General features: G+C 40.0%; 1 protein-coding gene across 2 annotated transcripts in view; it reads right to left on the bottom strand.

Annotated features, from left to right (window-relative positions):
* Positions 1-5,011: 5,011 nt before the first annotated feature.
* LOC121281349 (glucocorticoid receptor-like) overlaps positions 5,012-25,141 on the bottom strand; it is a 155,324-nt gene continuing 135,194 nt past the window's right edge. For both annotated transcript variants that reach the window (XM_041194265.1, XM_041194264.1), the window contains exons 6-9: positions 24,659-24,803; positions 17,057-17,187; positions 15,928-16,085; positions 5,012-12,553 (exon numbers count right to left, since the gene is read on the bottom strand). In XM_041194265.1, the coding sequence (XP_041050199.1) occupies positions 12,398-12,553; positions 15,928-16,085; positions 17,057-17,187; positions 24,659-24,803 (590 nt within the window). In that variant the 3' untranslated portion in view covers positions 5,012-12,397. The remainder of the gene's footprint in view (positions 12,554-15,927; positions 16,086-17,056; positions 17,188-24,658; positions 24,804-25,141) is intronic.

Genomic DNA, 25,141 nt, shown 5'->3' with positions numbered 1-25,141 from the left:
GCTGTCTTGGGCCAAAACCTGGAAGAACAGCAGAAGGAACTTGAAGAGATCACACTTAAGGACAGAGTTCGAGATGGGGTGAGCAACCTCCGAAAGGAAGAAGAAAACTTGCTGAAAGGCAATCACGCACTACAAGATTCTCTCAGGTCCAAGTTTGTACCTCTGGAAAAGTATGAAGAGAAACAGAAAGAATTCAGCACTTCTCTAAATAAACTGAAGGATGAATTGGGACTGAGGGCACAGCAATACTTAATTTTCCAGGAGATGGCAAACAAATACAAAAAATGAGTTGGAAGAGCTGAAGAATCAGCAACATGAAGCCAAAGAGATTGTGGAGGCAAAAACCTCAGAATTTTCTAAGAAGCAAACAAATGATGAAATTTTGGGAGATTCGACTAAAAAGTCACTCAAGTTGAGCTTGCATTTGAGAGTACTCTGGCCAATATTGAAGCCGAAAAGAAAGGCAAGATTAAAGTCAGCACGAGGAAGAAGGTGGCACGTAGAAAGAAGACACAGAAAAACAAATAAGGCTTTAATCCTGGCAGCATACCAGTATACTTTCGTACATAGGCCTGGCAGTCAAATAACCAATGCCGATGCGCTTAGCCATTTGCCTTTACAAGAAAAGGATGAGGAAGTCCCAGTTCCACAATAACTTATTTTGTTAAATTTCTTAGATTCCTCGACAGTATGCACTCGACAGATCAGAGACTGGACAAGTAAGGACCCAGTCCTATCTCAAGTAGGAGAACAAGTGCTTCATGGTTGGAGACAAGAGACTGTATCTGATGAAATAAAACCGTACTTTAACAGAAGACATGAAATGACCAGCCAGGATGGCATCTTAATGTGGGGACCACAAGTGATAGTACCTTCAAAGAGAAGAGAGCCACTGTTAGTTGAACTACACAGCGCACACCCAGGAATATCCCGAATGAAGACCATAGCTCCCAGCTACCTATGGTGGCCTGGGATAGGTAGTGAAATAGAGAGTTTAGTGAAGAATTGTGTGCAATGTCAGCAACTGAAAAAGTTGCCTTCAACAGCTGTTATACCCTTGGGACTGGCCTGGAAGACCATGAGTGTGGTTACACATTGTTCCCATTAAAGGTCCCACATAGTCAACGTTCCTGCTCATTGTTGATGCCCATTCAAAATGGATGGACATATATGAGGTGAAGTCACCAATGTCTTCTGCTACAGTTGATAAGTTACTTCAAAGCTTTACCATTTATGTACTACCAGTAGTCATTTCTGATAACGACACTGCATTTATGAGTAGAGTTTCAGCATTTTATCAGCCTCAACGGTATCACTCATGTAAAAACTTCACCGTACCATTCTTCCTCAAATGGACTGGCCAAAAGGGCAGTTCAAAAATTCAAGGCAGGCATGAAGAAGCTAACTGAAGATTCCTTTGCAACTAGCCTAGCATGCTTCCTTTTTCATTATAGAACCACACCTCACATAACAGGTGTCACACCTGCAGAGTTATTGATGAAACACCGTCTCATGGTGGGATTGAGCTTAATAATGCAGAATTTGGGGGGGCAGTGGTGGAAAGGAGTCAGAGAAGTCAGAAAACTAGACACTACTGGCATAGCTGTGAAAGGAAATTTACTCTGGAAGAGCCGTTATATGTGACGAACTTTGGAGAAGGACCAAAGTGGTTACCAGGTGAAATAAGTGCAGTCACTGGACCTCTATCTTACTACGTGGAGGTGGAAGGCCGAGTCATACGGAGACATGTGGATCATCTAAGGGAGAGAAACAATTCACCAAGTAATGATTCCACCAGTGTTCACGACTGGGTCAGGGCTTGCTGTTGTGAGAACTCAACCCAGTACAAACATATCTGATGTTGTTGCAAGAGTGGAGGATACAGATTTGCAGGTGCCCACCGAAGCACCTGATGTTCAGGCAACTCCGGAAAAGGAGGCTCCTGACACAATATTTGAAGTTGTAGAGCTGAGACACTCTACACGTATAAGGAAACACCCAGACTGAATTTGTAAATTACTTATCAGTGTAAATATTTTGCTACCTTGAGAAAATAGTACTTATAAATATAAAATGTATATCCGAGTGAAGGAGGAATGATGTGGTAATTATGGGTCTATCTGTAATATATCTTTAAGAAGAATACTATTAAGGAAGATCACATGATCTTAGTGTCCAATAGGAGAGTAGCATGGGCTACCTCAGTATTTAGTTAGTGATGCAGAGAGACTTTGTAGTGAAAGCACGATTAATTGCTGCTGAGTACCTCTGTAAATAAACTAAAAGTTTCCACCTAAGAAATGTCTGCTGATCAACTCTTATCAATAGTATCAACTCAGCCATCATTCACAACAAACTGGCAATGAGGATCCATGGGATCCAACTGACTCCCAGAAACGGCCATAGCATGGTTGTAACAGGCACGCCAGCTGGTGTATGGGCCCACTGCCATGTCCATTAGATTTTGCCGTTATGTGGGCTTTTGTGCCTTAATAGGAATGAATATTTGTTGTAAATTATGTATTAATTCCTTAAATGCTAGCTATTGCTTTTCTGCAGTCATATCTTTTAATATTGTTTCCCAAACTACCTCAGCTAACTCACCTCCATACCTCCATGGGGCAGGACTTTTACCTTGTCAGGCGGGTGCAGCCTGGGAGTGGCTGCAAAACCGACTGCCACCCGCAATCGGGCCCCAACCGTAATTTCATGCGTGAGCGCTGAAGTATACGCATGCATGAGGGTGTGCACAGTGAAAGCTCCCTGAAAGCACAGAACTGCCTCAGAGAGCTGAAAGATTTTTAACATTAAAAATGAAGAATTATAAAATAAGGAAAACATGTCCCCTCTGTCACATGAGCAGGCTCATGTTAAAAATGAGTTTTAAAAGTTTTTATTTATTTTTTAAATCACTGGTTGAAACCTCATCCCACCCGTGGATGAGGTTTCGCAAAAAATGCAAAGGCTCCTTGGTCTATTTGCCCGCCCGACATCAGATCCGTTGGGAGGGTCAGCGAAAAATTAGGTTGAATTAATTAAGGGCCTTAATGGGCCTCTTAATTGTCAATGGGTATGCTGCCACTTGTGCGTGCCCACCGAGCGAAATATTGCAAGTGCGCGTGATGATCTCGGGACCCTCACCCAACGTCATCACGCACTATTATACTCTCGTTTGGATCAGGTGCCCTCCCGCCCAATGAGGGACAAACTCTACCCATGGTTTCCATTGTTGAGATGCAAGACACTAGTTTGGGCTTTAAATTACTTTTTAAATTCAATTTAAATTCGTTTCATATTATAGTCACTCTTCCTGCAAGATTACTAATTAGCCCTTCTTATTGCACAATGCTAGATCTAAAATAACTTGTTCCCTTGTTGGTACTGTGATAAACTGATCTTGAAAACTTTCTTGTGTACATTCCATGAACTTGTTGTCCATTCTATTACTGCAAATTTGGTTTGCCCAATCTATAAGATCAAAGTCCTTTACGATTATTGCATTACCCTTATTACTTGCAGCTCTAATTCCTGGTTTATGCACCACCCTAAACTACAACCACGATTAGGGGGGCCCCCTCACAATTATTTTTCCCCCCTGCTGTTTCTTAGTTCCACCCAATCCAGTTCTACTTCTGGGTTCTCTAAGCTAAGATCCTTTTTCTCTACTGTCTTTATTCCATCCTTTATAATGAGGGTTACTTCCCACCCCCCTTTTCCATTTGCCTATCTCCGCTAAAGGCTATTAGATCAAACCTATTAACGTATCAAATTTGTTTTAAATGCTTCACAAAGACATAGTGCTTGTAGCTTTTTATGTTTTTTCTACTTTTCCCTGATAATTCAGCTACCTTTGTTACTCTCACTGTCTCTTCCTGACCCACTCTGCTCTGTTCTAGAGCCTTGACATATCCCTAATCAGAAATGATGGACAGGATTTTACGCGTCAGTGAAAGGGGACGGGGCCCGCATGCCGACGCGTAAAATTACACGTGGTGATGTTGGAAGGCAGGGGTGCAGCAAAATGATGTTGTGTGCCTGCTGACCTGTCAATGGCCAATTGAAGCCACTGACACAGTCAATTATGTTATTAAAGGACTTGCCCATCTAACCTTAAGGTTGGCGGGCAGGCCAGGAGCCCCGGCGCGAACTGAAAAAAGCATGTAACTTCTTCCACTGGTGAGATGTGGTTTCATGTAGGTTTTTAAAAAATTTAATAAAGTTTTTGTGAAAATTATGGACATGTCCCAACTCATGTGACATTATCCCATGAGGGGACATGTTAGGGAAATTTTACTTTTTTATTTTTAGGTTTTTCACATTTTGAGCCGATCTCCCTGAGGCTGCACGTCAGAGAGATGAGTGCGCTCTTTCGTGCCCATGAGCGAAAGAGCGCACTCTCAATTTTGGGATTCTCCACCCCCCCCTACCCGCACAGGGAGCGCATAGCACTTCTGTGCGGACATCACGCAGGGCGGGCCTTAATTGGCTGCCCACGTAAAATGGCGCTGTGCCTCCAATTGGGGGCACCGATCGGAAGAGTGCCTGCCCTTCAACTTCATCCCCAAGGGGAAAATTCAGCCCAGTGTGCTCTCCCAATTTCTCATCTATTATTGGCCTCACAGTTTGGATTTGATTCTATTTTCCTTCTGCAAATCGTTCATTCTTAATACTTGGAGCATGGGGAAGAATGCATATTTGATGCTTTTGTAGTGCTTAAGATAGTTTTTGTAACTTCAAACAAGTTCAGTCACTTTGAGGGAAGTGTGGATAGGGAAGGAACAAGAGAGGAGGCAAAGCGGGCAGAATGAAAGAGAAAATGGGGAATTGTGAAGGGATGAAAATCTAAAGTAATTTACGAACACTATGCTGGTTGCTCTCCATCAGAAAATCTCCACATCCTTCTATATTTAGGAGAGGCCAACATTCAATGCACATTCTGAAGCTTAAAATTGTTGCTATTATTAGCTAAAATGGAAGGAACTTGTTTTGTTGAAGTAACAATTGGAGACAGTTAGTGGAAAAGCAAATTTATTGTCCAATTACTGTCCATTATCTGCAGTTTTGAAGCTATTCACAATTATTGGACTTAAACACTTGTACAATAAAGCAAATTACATCTTTAACAACATGAGTAAATGAGACATGTTTTTGAAGTACCACAAAGATCAACCAGTTCAAAGCATAATAAAGAAGGGAAGCAGGACCCTGGAAAAAAAATACATAAGCATTTGACTTCAGGATTTACATAAGTAATTCAGGAAACTAAAAAGGTCTTTAAAAAACCACACATTCATTTTATCCTATTGATGGACCATTTTACAATGCACTACTGAGAAGTTGTGAGATTATGGGGTAAAGCAACTTGTCCATAATATTTATTCAAACATTGATTTTTTAAAAACTCGTTCTTATGAAATTACCATTTGTTCATTCTTTTCCTCCATGTCTTAAAAAACTGCACATCAATAATGATCTATTACACAATTCTGTGTATAATCTATATAAGCAAATTTCTTTGAGGTAAGAGGGCCATATTTGATTGTCTGGTCTTTACGCAGAATTGCATTGCATGCACGTGAAATTATACATTCAAAATCAGATTTAATTCTGAAAAATATAAGAATTTATATCTCTACATACAGTAGATGCAAGTTCTTCTGCCCTCCTGAAAAAGGCACACCTTAAAAGTAACAATTAAAGTGACAGTATCCTTATTTTATATTTATAGAATCAAATTTAGGAAAATATTAATTAAAACTATTTTAAACATTACAAATTAGACTTATCAAAATTGGTAACTTTTGAACTTTTTAATATCACATTCTAGTAAATTTAATCTATGTCAAAGGGGATGTAGTAAGGTATTTTTTTTAAATATATATATCTATATATATATATATAAAATATTGTCATTTTAATAGCTCATCTGGATTTTGTTAAAAGCACAATCTTTTTATAAATTCACATTAATAGGCTGCATTGAATTTATTAATAGAAGTGAATTAAATATTTTTAGGTTCAGTTAATTTCTCTAACTCTACATGATTTACATGTTCTAAATTTCTAGTAAGTTTTGTAGTTCTTACACTTGGTATTATATGTGAATTCTATATTCGTAGACTTGGCCTCTGCATGCTGGTTGCTTTTTTGTTGTTTTTGATCACCCTGCCATATTAAATGCTCAAGTTTTACCTATGCCCTATTTAAGGGGGAAATACCACCCAATAAGTATCTTTGGAAAATATTTTGTCGGACACTTGTCAAGAGTATGTCCTGTGCTGTCCTTACTTTATTTTTATATCTGTAATCTGTAGGTATTTTGTTGCGTTGTGACAATGGATTTCAAAACTCAATCAGAATGAAACGTAATAAACTGGGTATTGTGTAAAACAAATTTAACTCTGATGAAGCAAGCTATGTTTATCCAACATCACTTACTGTTCTCTCCCCCAAATTTATTCATAGCTTTCCAGTCAATTCTTAATCAAAAGCAGAAATTCAGTCACAAAACAGTCTGAGAAGCAGATTTGTGATTTCAGTACAAAGTCAACAATAATGTACAACTTAATCTATCTCATCAATATTTGAACCATTTCTCTTCATCTCAGCTTCCTTTCATCTTGCAGTTCTGCTCAAAACATGTGATTTGTCATTCCTTCTGAATGAAATCAGGCAAATTCTAAAATCTCAATCATAAAGATCAGTCTGCTAGTTATTCCATTTTTGGAGGGAAGTGCTTCTTAAAGGCACCTTGCAAAACTGAAGTAATCAAAGGTATCCAAGATTTAGACATTTTTCTAAGATATCCTGTGTACTGAAATATGGGCTTTAGTTCCTGTGACAGGTAGGGATAGATTCAACTGTGTTTCAGAATTGGGACTGCTTTTTAAATATTGTGTGAAGCATACTTGTAGAGGATATCGTCTACAATTATCCTTGTTAAAGCAAAGATGAACGAGCGAAAATGAACAAGTTTCCGGATTGACAAGGGAACCAAAAATCAACATGCAACGAGTCACCAGAAATAGCATTTCCAAATGATCTGCTGCAGATTTGAAAAATATATGTCCTGTGGCTATCTATGTATATTGTCTATTTAAATACAAAGACTGGGATCTGTACACATGCACAAGATAACAATTTGCAAGATAACTACATTTGTCTGTAGCTGTCTCCTTACTGTGGAAGGATATAGTGCTGTGTTAGAATTTATTTTTGCTGTTGCTGACTGATGACTAGAGCAGAATCACCCTTTTGATGGTGTAGACGGTTTCTTTTGTATTTCTGGATTTAGAGCAGTTATTCAAAAATATATATACTCTCCTCCCCACAATGGGACCAGCCCATTTTATGAGTTTTTTTTAAAGCACCATTTTAAAAAAGACCACTCTTTCCAATTACTGATAAAACAACAGCTGGACTTCAAGTTTTTTTTGTTTTATCTTATAATGGATGGGTGCTGATAATATATTAAATATTTTAGAATGAAGAAGAACAGTCAGAAACTTTGCTCGACTGCACATTTCAATTTAAAATCAGGCCCCCTGTCTACAATACTGGTAAATATAGTTCCTGATCACAGAGTACATTTCACCGCTACATTGTCACATAGTTTACATAGAAGAAAAACTGCAGTCATATTTTAACAGCATTTTCCCTTCCTCTGGAAAAATAATCAGAACCAGACATTTTAAAATAAAAATTATTTTTGGCATATTATTGAACCCACTGCTAACATGGGACCTCCAGCTAACTGCCCACAAAATACTGAACCTTCAGAAAAAGAGATGCTGGCTAGATTGTAGTCTTCATTACCTTATTAAAAACTTTCATCCCTACTATGAGCTACATAAATTCTAATCATCTTTACCGGACTCAATTATCCATTTGTGAGTAACAGAAACATAGGGCTGCATTTTGTGTCCCTCCACTGGGCTGTGGGTGGGCGCTGAAATCAGCAGTCCGTCTGCCATATTCAAATAGCTAATCAAATGTCAAATAGGCTTGTTACCAAGCCAATTGACCTGATAATACACTTCCCATGCCATAAACATTTGGCTTGGGCAGCCGCTCTTTAACTCCACTCTTCAAAGAGCGGGAAGGGGAGGTTAATTCTTCGGGGGGCTGCCATTTGCAGATTGGGGGGCGGCCCCTCAAAATGATAGAATCCCCCCCTGTCTTTCTAACTCTCCACAGCCTTAAACCCAACACCTACCCAATCCCCTCCATGCTCAAGACCCCAGACTTACAATGGCCTTCTTAGTCCTCTTCTTGCAGTCCCAGAACCAGCCACTAATGCGCTCTTGGCACTGCCAGAACTGATTGAGCTGCTGGCCAATTGGATTGGCCGGCATCTTCAGAAGGTGGAACTACCTCCCCACTAAGAGGTGGAAGCCCCATATTGCCCATTGCCCTTATTATGTTATGGCTGTGGGATAGGCAGGCATGGAGTGGATCATTTCCACGCCCCACCACCGCCTGCACCCGCCCCACCCCTCGTTTTATTCAGCCCAAAGACAGCAACATGACAGGTGAAGCAATAGTCAAGACATTAAATTAAACTTTCCTCTGCTCCAGACCTTCAATAGCACGATGGCTATAGAGAAGCATGGGATATCCATAATACCAAGGCCTGATCCTCCTAAAACACAGGCAAAAGTTATTGTAGAATATACTGCTAACAATGAATCAGGCTTTGTAAAACAGCACAAGTTTTGGAAAAACACCTCAACATGAATAAAAAGAATTTTGTCCATGACATAAGAATGCCGTGGTATACGATCCTGTATTTTTAATTAACTTTTTCCAAACATCTGGTGCCAATGCCCAGAAACAGTTTTTTTTTCTCAAAAGCCACAATTCTGTAGTGCCATGGAATTGAAATTCATTGAATAGGATTGGTGTTTGAGAATGGTAAAGTATTTCCAAGACAACCAAAGAAGCATCAAGCTGGAGCTAAAGATTATAACAGCTCTAAACTGAAAGCTGCTGCTATGGAATTATTTCAGATAGTTCTCCTCCCTGTTTAGAGAGATAATCGATGAAATACTTCCTGAAACATTGGATGGGATTAAATTTTCTATGGATATAAATGAGTCCTTCCCTTAAACACACAATGGAAATTACAGCAACACTGAGAGCATCAGTAAATAATCTGTTTAAAGATTGAGTAAACTCTGGATGATTCAGATTCCCACATTATATTAGGGAAATCGGGTGCTCTGATCTAATTGCTCAAATACTTATCTCTTTTTAACTCATTAAGGTATTCACTTTTTAAAAAAAAACAGCCTTGAGATATCAGTTAGTATAAAGCACCAGTCAGACCTGTGCCCCTGAAAAATCTCTGCTCTAGTTAACACTGATCAAGCAACTATCAAAAGTAGCATCACCTGAAATTTAAAACAATGGGACATGGTAAAGAACTGAATTAAAAATAAAATACAGAAGGAATGTGGTACATACGCCTATATATCTATATATACACACACATTCACAGGTCTTCCAACCTGAGGCAAATGTTATGAGTAGACTCAACCAGGTGCTGATGTAGGCACATGTGTGTGCTGGGTATTCAGGGTTGTTTTAACTTTCCAAAAGCATTGTTTTCTATATATGCTTAGAGAATGGAGCAATAAGAATGTATACTTTAAAAAAAGTGTACGATATTTCAAAAAATATGAGTCAGGTTGCAAGGTATGTTATAACGATTAAGGATGCATTCCAAAAGTGACCTTGTAAGGCTGTCGCATGCTTTCGCGATAAAACACATTGCACAATAAACCGGACACCATGGAAAACCAAACCTTTTTCAACAAACTGTAGAAATACCAACTGGCAATTTACTGAGATATGTTGCATTTAAACGATAACATGCATCAGGGCTGTTCCAAATGAAGAGACAATACTTAGTGATATGTTGGCATAAAAATTGCTCTTATAAGGTCAAATGAACTTTCCACAGTTCATGTTAACTTGCTTCTGGCATGTGTTGTGCTGCCACCTGTAGCATCATAAGTAATAATTGCCAAAATAAAGGGCTCAGCAACTAATGCTCTTCATTGACTTGGAATGAATGTTAAAAATTAGTGGGAAATTCAAATCCATAAATGTAACATTTCCTTTCCATTTATCATAATGTCAGAAAGATGGTAGCATCACTTTGTCAGCATATTGGTACAGTTAATGTTCCTATTGTCATCTCCTCTTGTGCACAATGACAACCAACAGAAAGCTTGCGACTGAATGGAGTGAAATTGATTTCCTATGATCGAGATATGATTACTGCAGTACTAATGCTATTGCTATTAAAAGCAAAGCATTTTGTCTAAACTGGTTGCAAAAATTAGGCTAATTGGTCAGGTAATTGATATCAATGTCTTCAAATACAATAAGTGTCAGAGGATAAACTTATTTTTGCCCCACCAATGTGAATGTTATGGGTTCTCCATCCCAAAGTACAAGCATACTGAAGATCTTGGACATATGGTAGTATACAGCATAAGCAACGCTGTGACTTAACTCACTTATGTGGCAAAAAATCAAGGCAAAATTCTTCTGAAATTAAGCTGTTGAAATGTATCACCAACCTCCAGCCCTCACCCAACTCCAGCCCCCCAACTTTTCCTACCAATTTTTCAAACTGGTCATTACTGTACTGCATCTTGAAAACAAGGGTTTGTGGTTAGCTTTGATGCTGCTGCACAACAAATATCATATTAGCTAATGAGACTCAGCAAATTGAACAGAGGGTTTTTTGGGCTTATATGTGCACTAGTTACTGTGATAAAATGTGGTGGATGTGACAGTGGCAAAAATAGTGTGAGGATTTTCTCTTAATCAAAGGATTTAAAGACAAGCTTAATTTTAATGCTCCAACTCAGTTAACTACACTACTAGTTCTTGACCAGATCATCAGTTGAGAGTGGAGTGCCAAATTTTGAAGGAAAGCAGAAAGTGACATGTTTACACTTAATTGCATAACACCATCCATGGTGGGTGCAGTAAATTCCATGGCCCAGGCGAAAGGTGAGAGGACTGCAAATAAGAGTAGAAATAAATTTACAAGTTGCTTCTGCTTTTACATTCTCTGATTTCTTTCTGAAGGCAGCCCTTCTTGCTTTCAGCAGGTGCATTTCAATTACTTGCATTTAACTACAATAATAATCAGAACTTCTTGAATTACCACCTCTCAACACTACAATTGTGAACAGGAATAGAACTCCCATTCTCTTCCCCACTCCATGGCGATACTGTCCTCTAAAATATTACAAACTGCACACCAGAGGGAAGCATAGATATGACTGAAATCAACTAGAAATGTATTGAATATAAAGGTAGATTGCAATTAGATTAACAGTTAAAAAATAGAAACTTTTATCGCCAGAATTAAGCCTATACTACAATTAGCTTCTGTCAGTCTAAATTTTACAATATGCTTACATTGAGGAATGCATCAACCCCGTCAAAGCTGAGAGGGGATTTTCCTAAAAAAGGTCCAGGTGCTTATTACAGAAGATGTGCTAGCTCCATTATGGAGCATGGGTACAAATCTAACAGCAATGATGAACCAACAAGCATCGGAACCAAACAAAGTAAATTTTAAAATGTGGCATGGATGCCAAGGGCAAATAATTGGCAGAAATTTTGCAGCTTCTTCAAATGTGGCCACTGTATGTTCCTATAAACTATCTAACCCAGGCCATGGGCTTGTAAAGGGCTGCATACATTATCCACACTCTCCAGAAATTAGAGGTTTGTCCTTTCCGATCACACACCAGTTGTTTTTTTTTGAGTAATTCAAATACCAGTTTGTTCATCTGTAGTTGATCAGTCTCTTTCAAAATTTCTGCATATTTACATGAGAGCAATGAGCAGGCTCACTTGTACAACACAGAATTCAATGATGGCTATAAAGAAAAACTTTATCAGGCTCAAATTCCACTTAATATAAAAAATACATACAGATAGAGAAAAAAAAACTAAGTTAGCAGTTCTCCTGCATTAACAATACAGTAAACTGTCCAAATTGGCTACATTAGACTTAAAAAGCTAAAAAAAGGCACAATTTTCCCTTTTCTGATATACACTGTAAACTTTTCATTAGAATGCATGCATAAAATCAAATCTGTATCACAGTACACAAAAATAAAGTTTACAAACAAAATACATGCAGATTTTCTGCCACCTATGTTTTTCCAATGTACAGTCCTTAGGCTGTAAAACTTCATCTCCTTTTCGCCTCAGCCCAGGCCCAATCCTCTCTGTAAACTGTATGTAGTGCATATGACATAATGGCAAGCGTTTGCAGGACAAACATTTCCAAAATCCCGATCACTTTGCGAAAAGAAAAGCTATGCAGGATAATTTTAAGGCATTTTTTCCTGTTTTAAGGCAGTCATTTGTGGTGAAATCGGAGCTGTTTGGCCATGCCAGCCATGACTTTTGGTAACTGATTGCTAATGATTTCCACCAACATTTCGGGGAACTCCACACTGAGAGTCTTTGATTCCACAAAGGTGTAGAAACAAAATTGCAACAACCCTTCAACCAACTACAAGAGAAAACAAGTATATTAGTAAAGCACAACACATTTATACAGCCAACTCTGTAGGGGTTAAAAATCACTAGAATATGAAGAGATTACAAAATAGACTTGCGAGTACAGACTGAAAGTTATAGAGATGACTTTGGAACTCAGTGATTGATGTATTCTAGTAGCAACCCCCCAGTTATCCACTATTCCCTGGTAGGCGAACAGGTATCTAACTTAGCTGTATAAGGAACTTTTGGACACCGCTCATGGAGGTATGTAGTCTCTCAGTTTTGTAAGAAGTACCTTGCTTGCAAGCCCAACTTTCCTTGTATCATAGTAAAGATCAAGATCTTGCTGTGTTGGAAATTACAGGATCAACCTTCTACACCATTTCTCTCAGGTTTTATAATATGCATTTTTTCCCCATGTGTTACTTTTTTCCAGTTTTATTATTCAAATTCTTATGTTGCACTTTCATTAATGATTCTCCCATTAACTAATATAACACTCGTGTTACAGGTCAGAAGGTTGTAAGTTCGAGACTCAAACTAGGAACTGAACACATTACTTTTGCAGATGCCATCCTTCAGATGCGATATTAAGCTGAGCTTATGTTCGCCTATTAGTCAAGGAGGACATTAAAGATCTCATAGCAATACAGTGGAGTTCTGATGAGTCAAACCTGGATGACACAAAATTCTAGTTATGTTGAAATCGTCAACTGCCAATAGAATAGCAAATCCTATAGAACAATGCCCGTGATAAACCAAAATTTCACACTGGTAACTCTGGATTAGCTGAACTTGTCTAGCTGGTCACTGGTGCTGACTAACCAGAGCGGAGTTAGACCACATAAGAGCATGAAATCATGGAGAGTGAGGAGGCTGATTACCCTGAAGAATCCGATGAATTCCCACTCCGCTCACCCATCTGTTTCCCTAGTTGATGCCTCAAAGGCCATAGTGATGCTCCGGGATTTGAAAAAACATATGACTGCATTTTTGACATGGTGGACTGTACAGAGCACATCCGAAGACAGCATGGTAAGGAGAAAACAATTAAGAGTTTTTCTGGAGCTAACACCCAACATTTTTCAATGCAAAGTTCTGGCTTTTTACAAGGTCACACCATTGTAAGGTGTGAACAAATTGAATAAAGACTTCTTCACACATTCACTGCTTTACTGTGTTTTCATTTAGTATTTCCACTTAACACAAATTTGTGGGCTGATTGTCTGGGCTTTGAGTCATCCGGATTTTACTGTAATTGAAGAGAACTATAGTTTTGGATAAGCAGATTAACTGGTCGTCTCTTCACTAATTTTTTTTTAGACATGCATAATGATTATCATATTTCAAACAATTTATAGCATATAACTATGACAGGATATGAAGTGGAATGAATACATTTTCCTTCTGTATAGCTTTAACAGTGCAGTAGGAAACACAAAACTTTAGTTAAGGGTATTCTACACACTGAGTGGAAATCAATTCATCTGGCAAGGGTGGCATTTAATCGGGTGGCCGGGCGGTGGAGAGTGTGGGATGGAGACCCTGCTGCTTTCTCACCTCTGCCCTATTAAGTCTGGGGCGGGGAGGCTTGTGGATTGCCTTCTCACCCGAAAGCTAATTGAGCCCTTTAGTGGGCAATTAATGCCACCTGATGTTTAATCAGCAGTGGGCAGGGAGTTGCCACAATGGGAGCTGCGATGCAGGGAGCCTGAAAACCCCTCATTCAAAAGCACCCAGGGCCTGATAAGGGATCCTGCATCAGTCGGGGGCTGGCTGTTGAGACCTGCACCTCTGGCCTTTCTTCAGGTTCCTTTCCCTCACCCATCCAGTGATCCCCTCCGTGCGAGGCCCATCCTGTCCTCACTCAACTGTGGGCTGGTTCCCCTGTCAATTGTCGGCCTCTGCTGGGTGCACTACCGGCGGCAGCCACTGTTCCCATTGGCACTGATGGGTAATAGTGAGCTGCTGGCATCCGATTGGCTGGCAGCTATTCATGGGGTGGATGGTATTTCCTTTCATGGGGAAGGCCCAATGCTGGCCAGTTAACCGTTTGATGGGTACTTAATTCTGGGAGGCCTTCTCTAATAAAGATGAGACAGGGTCTCATGGGTTCTCCAGCCACCAACATTAAATTCCGCCCACTGTCAGCATAATCTCATCCCTGTAATATGTAAAACAGGACACATGATTGGTCTGCTTTCATGACTATGTCAATCTTGGGTTTTAACCAGCTAACAGGACAGCTGTGAAGAGCCGCCCATGCTGATCTACCTTCTGTTTATATCAATCCTGATCTGGAGCGCAGTGGGGTTTTTTTTTGTTCATTTAAGAGATGTGGGCTTCGCTGGCTGGGCTAGCATTTAGTTCCCACCCCCAGTTGCTCTTGAGGAGGTGGTGGTGAGCTGCCTTCTTGAACCGCTGCAGTCCTGGTGGTGTAGGTACACCCTGCTGTCAGGGAGGGAATTCCAGGATTTTGGCCCAGTGACAGTGAAGGAACAGTGATACATTTCCAGGTCAGGACGGTGAATGGCTTGGAGGGGAACTTCCAGGTGGTGGTATGTCTGCTGCCCTTATCCTTCTGGATAGCAGTGATTGTGGGCTTGGAAAATACTGTCTAAGGAGCCTTGGTGAGTTCTTGCAGTGTATCATGCAGATGGTACACTTTGCTGCCACTGTACCAGTGGTGGAGGGAATGAATGTTTGTAGTTAGAGTGCCACTCAAGCGGGCTACTTTGTCCTGGATGGTGTCAAGCTTCTTGAGTGTTGTTGGAGCTGCACTCATCCAGGCAAGTAGGGAGTATTCCATAATATTCCTGACTTGTGCACTGTAGATGGTGGACAGGCTTTGGGGAGTCAGGAGCTGAGTTACCTGCAGGATTCCTAGCCTCTGAACTGCTCTTGTAGCCACAGTATTTATATGGCTAGTTCCATTCAGTTTCTGGTCAATAGAAACTTTCAGGATGTTGATAGTGGGGGATTCAGCGATGGTAATGCCATTGAATGTCAAGGGGTGATGGTTAGATTCTCTCTGTTGGAGATAGACATTGCCTGGTGTTTGTATGGGACGAATGTTATTTGCCACTTGATAGCCCAAACCTGGATATTATCCAGGTGTTGCTGCATTTGGACATGGACTGCTTTAGTATCTGAGCAGTTGCGACAGGTGCTGAACATTGCAGTGAACATCTCCAGTTCTGACCTTATGATGGAAGGAAGGTCATTGACGAAGCAGCTGAAGATGGGTGGGCTAGGACAGTGCAATGAAATTCCACTGCTGTACAGTTTAATGATGGACTGACCAACACAGGAACTTTACTTAAAAGCTATGCACAATGATAGGCTAGTATCATAGCCTATGAAATTCCCTGGAATTTTACTCACATCATGCATTGAATCCAGAAGTTTGGTCAACTGATAAAAACGTTGCCAGTTTTGACTTGAGCTTCCCTCTTTTTTCACTATGGCTTTCCCTAGCTCCTTAATGTAGGAGGTTCGAATTTCATCAAACATAGCCTGGCTCTTCAAACCATCTATTGGAACTGCAACAGGGCAAAAAACAGTTAGGTGAACTAATATATGTGTACGTCACTTTGTAAATGACAAAAAAAACAAATTTTCTCCATTTCCACATTTGATTCCTCTAAAGACAATGGTATCATAAAAGAACTTGCACTTATACAGTGTCATCAGTAGATATCAATGTTTCACTGCTAAATATTTTAATTGTAGCTAAGTTGGGCAAAAATTTGCATACAGCAAGGTCCCACAAACAGCAATGTGACAAATGAATGCTAATTTTTGTACGGTGATGTTAGTTGAGGTTTATATATTGGCCAGGCCATCAGGAATACTTACAAGGCTCCTTTGCATTACTCAAAGAGGAGCAAAGAAGTTATTCCGGAACAGGCAGTTGGGGACTTGATGCAGCAGGCACTTTCACAGTATTGCACTGATATGTTAGCCTAAGTCCTGAAATAGGGTTTAAATTTATGACCTGCTGATTCAGAGACTAAACTGTTACCACTGAGCTAAGATGATACTTGACTACATAAGCAGATTTTATACATTTATATGTATATACTGTCTACTTGCACACAATTTATTCAGTCATTTTTTCATACTCTTTGCTTGTGTATTGAATGCATTTACAAGTGCTCAGGATTAAGATTTTGATAATCAGCGATTGTTTTGTCTTTGTATTTAATTATTTTGCCATAATTCAGTGCTCAATCAAATGTTTTGAGAGCGGCCTTGCAGGATTTTATTTTTTTCTGCCGGCCTGTGGGCATGTGTCCAGTTTCTCATTGGTGTCTTTTTATAACATGGTTGAAGTTAGAAAGTCATCCAATGAAAATTCAGATATAATCACAGATCTCTTATTCCTTGGCAGAGTGCTGTGCCACATTGCTACAATGATTAATAGGCATTGCACTGAGACTGACATCCACAAATTAACAACAAACAGTATGATGTGTCCAGTCTACTTACTATTCCCAAACAGAATACCTACCTGTACCAAGCAGCAATAATGCCTTCATGCATAGATATTCTTCAAAAGCAACCTTAAGGTTTCTGAAATCCATTGCAATGTTGCGCATTCCTTTGCACAAGCTGTACATTGAAGACTGCTGCATCCGCTCCCTTCGATCATAATTAAAATGAAAAACATCAACAAATTTACTGCTTATGGGAGTTGCATTCCTATACATTTACTGTTTAAAACATTGTAAATTAAGTGGTTAAGAAAGTGGAAATATCGGAGGGCTGCTTGAATTCAAAATCTTCCTTTTACAGAAGAAAATTATCTTCTAAGAAGTCTAATAAATTTAAGGTGAGTTTAAGTTTGCAATTAGAATGCTGTGGGACACACATGGATACTTCCATCACCAGGAGAGCTTAGCAAAAAGGGGAACCCTAACTCAGTTTCTCCAGGCTGCCAGAAAAAATTCTAGTGGACCTATCAATTCCCTCTATAAAAAGAGGAAAGCATCTCTCCTTTAGGTTCTGTACTATCCATCCATAATTATACATAATCCATGAGACTGTAGACAACTCTCTCTTCCCTGCAATTCTGCACCCCAGTCATTCCCCCCACAGTCCAGTTTCTGATGTTGTCCACTCATCCAGTCCTTCTCTGACCTGACCTGTTCTTTACTGATGTTTCTATTGTTGCCAATATTAGACTCTCGCCCTGCCTTTTCTAGTACTTTCTCAATTTCTGCTAAAAGTCTATGAGATGCCGGGAATCCAATTTTCCTGCAGACAAATTCAATGATTCTTTGCTCTGTCCAGTTGATTTTAAGGACCATTTGCCAGAGCCACATTTCAAAAGCTGTAATCTTCTTCTTATCAGCCTTATTGAGGCTTTCCACCCATTACAGTGCAATGCTCCACACCAGGGATTTTGCAAGTTGCTTTTCAAGTACAGGCCAGTGTTGAATGCCCTCCATATTTCATTCAGCTGAACAGTTGTAGTGTGGGCAATTGCTAGCCTTGTCTTGATTGCATGCTGCTATTCCCATTTCTGATCACTTTTGATCCCAGAAATCGAAACTGATCTACGTTCGCAATGGTTGGGGACTGATTGACATGTTGCTCTCACCATGAATTGTCATAAGTATGTCTTGCTGTTCTGGTGCTCAACTCAAACTTCAGACTTGTCCTTAAGGCAGATGAGTTGAAGGCACAAATTAACACATAGAAGTATGATGTCATTGCAGTCACAAAGACATGGTTGAGAAAGGGGCAGGATTGGCAACTCAATATTCCAGGATATAGGGTCTTCAGGTGAGACAGGGAAGGATGTAAAAGAAAAGGGGTATTACAATATTGATCAAGGAATTAATTACAGCAGTGAGGAGGAACGACATCTTAGAAAGCTCCTCAAATGAAGCCATATGGGTTGAAATTAAAAACAAAAAAGGAGCAATCGCATTGCTGGGAGTGTACCATAGATCCCCAAACAGTCAGAGAGAAATAGAAGAGCTGATGTGTAGGCAAATTTCAGAGAAGTGTAAATATAATAGGGTAGTGATAGTAGGGGATTTCAACTTCCCCAACATTAACTGGGTTAGTCATAGTGTGATAGGCTTAGAGGGAGCAGAATTCTTAAAATGCATCTAGGAGAGCTTTTTAAGCCAGTACATAGAAGGTCCTACGAGAGAGGGGGTGGTACTGGACTTAATTTTAGGGAAGGAAGCTGGGCAAATGGTAGAGGTATCAGCAGGGGAGCATTTTGCAGATAGTGATCATAACTCCGTTAGATTGAAAGTTATTATGGAAAAGGACAAGGAAGGGCCAGAAATCAGAGTTCTAAATTGGGGGAAGGCCGATTTTAATAAGATCAGATATGATTTGGCCAGAGTGGACTGGGAGCAGCTACTTCTGGGTAAATCTGCAGGAAAGCAGTGGGACTCACTCAAGAAGGAAATAGGGAGAGCACAGGGCCAACAAAGTCCAGTAAAGATAAAGGATGGGACCAACAAATCCAGGGAACCCTGGATGTTGAGGGACATACAGGATTGGATGAAGAGAAAAAGATAGGCTTATGGCAGATACTGAGGGATCAAAACAGCAGAAGCCCTAGAGGGGTATAGAATGTGCAGGGGGAACTTAAAAAGGAAATTAGGAAAGCAAAAAGGGGGCATGAAAAAACATTGGCAGGTAAAATAAAGGAAAATCTAAAGTTATTTTACAAGTACATTAATGGTAAGAGGATAACTAGGGAAAGAGCAGGGCCCGTTAAGGACCATGGTGGTAATTTGTGTGTGGAGCCGGAAGACGTGGGTAGGGTTCTAAATGAATACTTTGTGTCAGTGTTCACAAGTGAGAGGGACGACGTGGGTATGGAAATCAGGCAGAAGGACTGTGATATAATAAAATAATTTAGCCTAGAAAGGGAGGAGGTTCTAAGTGGTCTGAAGGCTTAAAAGTAGATAAATGTCCCGGCCCGGATGAAATGTATCCCAGGCTGTTGAGTGAGGCAAGGGAGGAGACAGCAAGGGCACTGGAAATAATTTTCAATACCTCTCTGGCCACAGGAGACGTGCCAGAGGACTGAAGGACAGCAAATGTGGTACTTGCTATTCAAGAATGGAAGAAGGGATAAACCAGGGAACTATAGGTCATTCTAACCTCAGTGGCGAAGAAACTATTGGAAGCAATTCTGAGGGTCAGAATTAATCTACACTTGGAGAGGCAGGTTTTAATCAAGGACAGTCAGCATAGTTTTGTTAAGGGGAGATCATGTCTGACCAACTTGATTGAATTTTTTGAAGAGGTGACCAGGTGAGTAGATAAGGGCAATGCATTTGACTTAGTCTACTTGGACTTCGTAAGGCTTTTGTTAAGGTCCCGCATGGGAGAATGATAACCAAGAGCCCATGGGATCCAAGGCAATTTGGCAAATTGGAACTAGAATTGGCTGAGTGACAGGAAGCAGAGGGTGATGGTCAAGGGGTGCTTTTGTGGCAGCATGCCTGTGTCCAGTGGGGTCTCTTGCTGTTTGTGGTACATATAAACGATTTAGACTTGAAAGTAGGAGGGTTGATCAGTAGGTTCGCGGATGACACGAAGATTGGTGGGGTGGTAAATAGTGAGGAGGATGGCCTGGATTACAGGAGGATATAGACAGGCTGATCAGTGGCAAATGGAATTTAATCCAGATAAGTGTGAGGTGATGCACTTGGGCAAGACAAACAAGGCACGGGAATACACGATGAATGCTAGGACCCTGAGAAGTACCGAGGGTCAGAAGGACCTTGGTGTGCATGTCCACCGGTCCCTTAAGGTAGCAGGACAGGTTGATAAGGTGGTTAAGAAGGCATATGGGATACTTCTATTCTATGCCTCGGCTAATAAAGACAAGAGCAGGGAGGTTATGCTGAAACTGTATAAAAAGCTGGTTAGGTACAGCTAAAGTATTGCGTACAGTTCTGGGAACCGCATTATAGGAAGGATGTGATTCCACAAGAGAAATGCAGAGAAGATTTACCAGGATGTTGCCTGGGCTGGAGAGTTTTAGTTATGAGGCGAGATTGGATAGACTGGGGTTATTTTCCTTGGAGCAGAGGAGATTGAGGGAGTACATGATTGAGGTGTATACAATTATGGGGGGCATAAATAAGGTAGACAGGGAGGTATTTTTCCCATTGGTGGAGGGATCAATAACCAGGGGGCATAGATTTAAGGTAAGGGGCAGGAGGTTTAGAGAGGATGTGAGGAAGAATTTTTTCACCCAGAAGGTGGTGGGAATCTGGAATTCACAGCCTGAAAGGTAGAGGCAGAAACCATATACATCATAACATTTAAGGAGTATTTGGATGTGCATTTGCGATGTCATGGCATACAAGGCCTAGTGCTGGAAAATGGGATTAGAATAGTTAGCCTTGTTTGACTGGCGCAGACTCGATAGGCCGAAGGGCCTTTTTCTGTGCTGTAGACCTCTATGAGTCTATGATCTTCTCAGTTCTTCAGCCATCATGGATAGTTCATGTTGGTCTTCGGTATTAGGGTACTGTCATCAGCATATTTGATGTTCCAGATGTTGTGACCATTAATATTGATCCCTAAGGTGTTCTGTGAGAGCAGAACTGATTTATCTTATGACTTTTCCTCCTTTGGCATTGAACAGTTGTGGCAAAAGCAGACTTAGTTTTCTGGATCCTTTGCCAAAACTGAAAACTCCAAGCACACTCACCATGCCCATTGCCTCAGAATGAACCAGATTAGTGATGTGGTACTTCAAACTCACTCAGGGTTTTCAATAGTTCTGCATGGTGGCCTGAGACAAAGACCTTTGCATAGTCTACAAAGAATGCCCATGATTTCTTGTAATTTTGCTTTTTGACATACTTTCAATCGTGGTGTACAGCACTGGAATGGCATTGGGTGTTTCTTTGCCTGCAGTGAAACTAAACTGTTTCTTACCTATTTCTGGTGTGAAGAAGTATAAGAGTCTTTGCCTGAACACTGGCATGGTTTATCATGGTAATTGTTCTATGCTTTGAGCATAGAACATGAACATTTGGCAATGTCACCAGTTAAAACTGACCAATCATCTGGCAAATTTCCACTTCTTTGTATTAGGCCAATGATTTTTCTCATGACTTTTACTGCTGTTGCTCCTTTAGCCTTCAGAGATTCAGCAGACATGATAGCTAAGCCTGCCACTTTTCTGTTCTCCAGCTTCTTAACTGCACGTTCAACTTCACTAATCAGCACTTCTGGTTTCATCTCTTCCCAAGGTACATGCTGTACATTTGCTGCATTTGAATCTGATCTATTCAGTTGGGTGCAGTGTTGCTGTCACTGTTCCTTTATCTGATCAACTTTATAGATCATATTCTCATCTGCTCCTTTCACACTAATACATTTTCTTTCTTAAACAGAGCTGTGACAATCTTGAATACTTCTTTGGTCTGTCCTTATTTTTATTTGTTCACAGGATCTGGGTGTTGCTGGCTAGGCCAGCATTTATTGCTCATCCCCAATTGCCCTTGAGAAGGGGCATCTTCTGCTGCCTGCACCTCTTCTTTCAGCCAGGTCCTTTTGGCTGCTCTGCAAGCATTTTTCACTTTCTTAGAGATTTTTTGTAATAACTCCTTGATGGCCCATTTGCTTTCCTCCCTGGCGCTCTTCTATCAGTTTCAGACATTTGGCTATCCATGGCTTCTTGCCAATCTCAGCTTTTGGGCATATTTCATTCAATGCAATTTTTATAGCAGATGAGAACCTTTCCCAAGTTGATTCCACTTCTCCGTTTGAAACTGTCTCCTGCCATATGACTTGTTCAAATATACTGAAGTTCTTATGTAAGCAATCTGCTTGCCATTTGGGAGAATTTCTCTTTGCATGTTTCTGTCTCCACCACATGTCCTTAACCTTGGCCCATACAAGTTGATGTTCAGATTCACAACCTGCATTAGCCAGGACTCTGGAGTCAATATGTTCTGCTTTGTCACATGTGCTCATCAAAATATAATAAATCATGTTTCTGGGCAATATCCACTTGTGCCATTCTTCTTCACTATGTCAAAAGTATCTGTACACCTAAATTTATCTTGTTTATGACTATAGAAATTAACAAAACTTTTATATAAGGAATAAACACTAGAAAAAATGCGTGATACACAAAGCAAAAACAGAAGTTACAGCTGGAATAGCAATGACTCAATATCACAGATAAAAGAGAATACAGATACGCTGCCAACAAGTTTCAAAAAGAAACAAAAAATTCAAGGCAGGGAGGTAACAGTGAACACTATCTTTCTGGGCAGTCTCTTCCACGTTATGCCAGCATAATCCTACTGCTGAATAAAGCTCACTTTCCATCATAACGCTCATAACTGGGGAATAGATATCCTACTGAGTATCTGCCAAACTCTGGAGAAAAAAAGTCTCAACTCTTCAGTAATCATTACCTTACTCCTCTGGCACGCCTAAGAAATGCCGGTCTCCCTGACCGAGGATTAAGTTTTTAGCTCATAGTTTAAAGCATTGAGAAAAGAATTATATTACACAAATAAAATGACTTGGATATGAGGGGTAGCTTTACTCCAGTAGTACTGATTGTACATCAAAAATAAGAATTTCCCAGGCAGCAAAGTTTCAATACAGGAGTGTTTTTCAGACTTTTTCCAATTAGTTGTTACATTTTCCTTGCATTACGTAAGCCTTTCCTTTAGCTTGATATTGTCTCTTACGTAAGTTGACCAAGGTAGCTTAACTGCACGTTAGCCTTTGCCTTTTAGAGGTATACACAGGCTAAATCATATCAAATATTTTTTAAAATATTTGTCACTGTAGATTTACCCATTAAAAATGTTCAGCCCAGTTCGCTTTAGTCCATTTATTTTTCATCGCGTTAAAGTTTGTGTTATTCAAATTTAAAACTTTTGTTTGTGTCTTGTCCAACGGTCCCTTAACCCCAATATTAAATTCAAACAAATCATGGTTATTATTTGCAAGATATTCTCTCACTGTCAGATTATATACTAGTTTATGATTTACATAAAATCAGTAAAGTGTACACCTAGCAATTTATGAAATTAGAGTCGTTTTACATGATAACCATACCAATGTGATTACTTAGGCACCAGCAGGACTGCAGACAGGTAAGAAGTAATAAGAGAACAGTGTCCACAACTTTTACCAAATTGCAGTTTCTTTTGAGAACACAGGAATACATTGGGGTTATTAGGGAAATAGACTATTCAGCCCAAAATGTCTTATTGGCATTTATCCACCATATTCCCGTATCCTTTCAACCTCTTATCCTCTGTCCACTTAGCCAATCTAGTCTTATATGTTGACATGGTTTCTGCCTCAACCACTAGACCTTGAAATGAATTCCACAGCCTCTCAGTTCTTTGTATAAAGGTGTTTTTGCTGCCCTCAGTTCTAAATAGAATTACAGAGTAGCACAGAACCTCATAGTTAGTCTTGTACTCTCTCAATCTTGAACTCATAGCTGAAGAAAAATGTCTGCTTTTATCCACTTTGTCCCATTCTTTCATAATTTAAAACTTGCATCAAATTAACTCATAACAATCTTCCAAGTTTTCATTACAATGGTAAAATTAAGTGTTCTGCAGCACCAGAAATTCCAGCTAAAAATTAAGATGAGAGAAATAAACGGAAATGGTTGAATGTTAAGGTGCACCGGGTTTCATACAGTATAGAAAGATGGTCAATGAAAAGTACTGAATCCTGTGCCCAAGGAAAACTGAAATGACTGGTATTTGAATCTCTATGCATCATTAAATCAAAAGTATAAATTGCACCTTCTGGCTTCAGTTCAATGTCATCCCTAGGTGGGCAAATAACTTACTGATGTGATTTATAACATGGTTTAATGTGACTTATATCCTCTGTTAAAAATAAAAAAATGCATTCCTCATGACTCAGATTCTGTTCTTTGTCGTCTGAGACAAAAAGCAAAACTTTATTTTTGGTATAACCACCTGAGCCCCGTGACACAGCAACAATAAATGTTATTCTCTCTCAGAAAGTCAAGGCTTAAGTGGCCATTTAGACTTCCTTACATTCACAGTTTTGAGATTGCAAACATTTTCCATAGGCCTTTGGAGGAAAGCTGGGATGTAATACTCACTCATTGAAGACTAAGTCTGGTGCGAAGAAGAGCATATTGCTATTGACATGTTGATAAGATCTCCAGCCAAGACTGAAAACCATTAGAGACATCCAGGAATACTGCAGCAACATCATTTGGTCATCCAGGTGCAAGGATCTGAATCCTGTGGAAGCACATCAAGTTCATCAGTATGGTTCTAATTCGGAGGCAACAAAATTGATTGAAAGACAACAGTGCATTACCCATGGCATTACCCAATGCATTACCTGCCCCACGGAACTCATTTCTTCCTATCTCGATTCCAATCTCTCTCCCCTTATCCTGTATCTTCCCACCAACATCCGCGATCCCTCTGAAGCCCTAAGTCAAATCAACAATTTCCAGTTCCCTGGCCCTAACCACCTCCTCTTCACCATGGACATCCAATCCCTCTAACACCTCCATCCCCCACCGGAATGGTCTGATTGTTCTCCGCTTCTTCCTTGAACAGCGGCCCGAACA

This window comes from Carcharodon carcharias, chromosome 8 (assembly GCF_017639515.1).
Source record: "Carcharodon carcharias isolate sCarCar2 chromosome 8, sCarCar2.pri, whole genome shotgun sequence".
Lineage (NCBI taxonomy): Eukaryota > Metazoa > Chordata > Chondrichthyes > Lamniformes > Lamnidae > Carcharodon > Carcharodon carcharias.
This window is presented reverse-complemented; position numbering and strand designations above follow the sequence as displayed.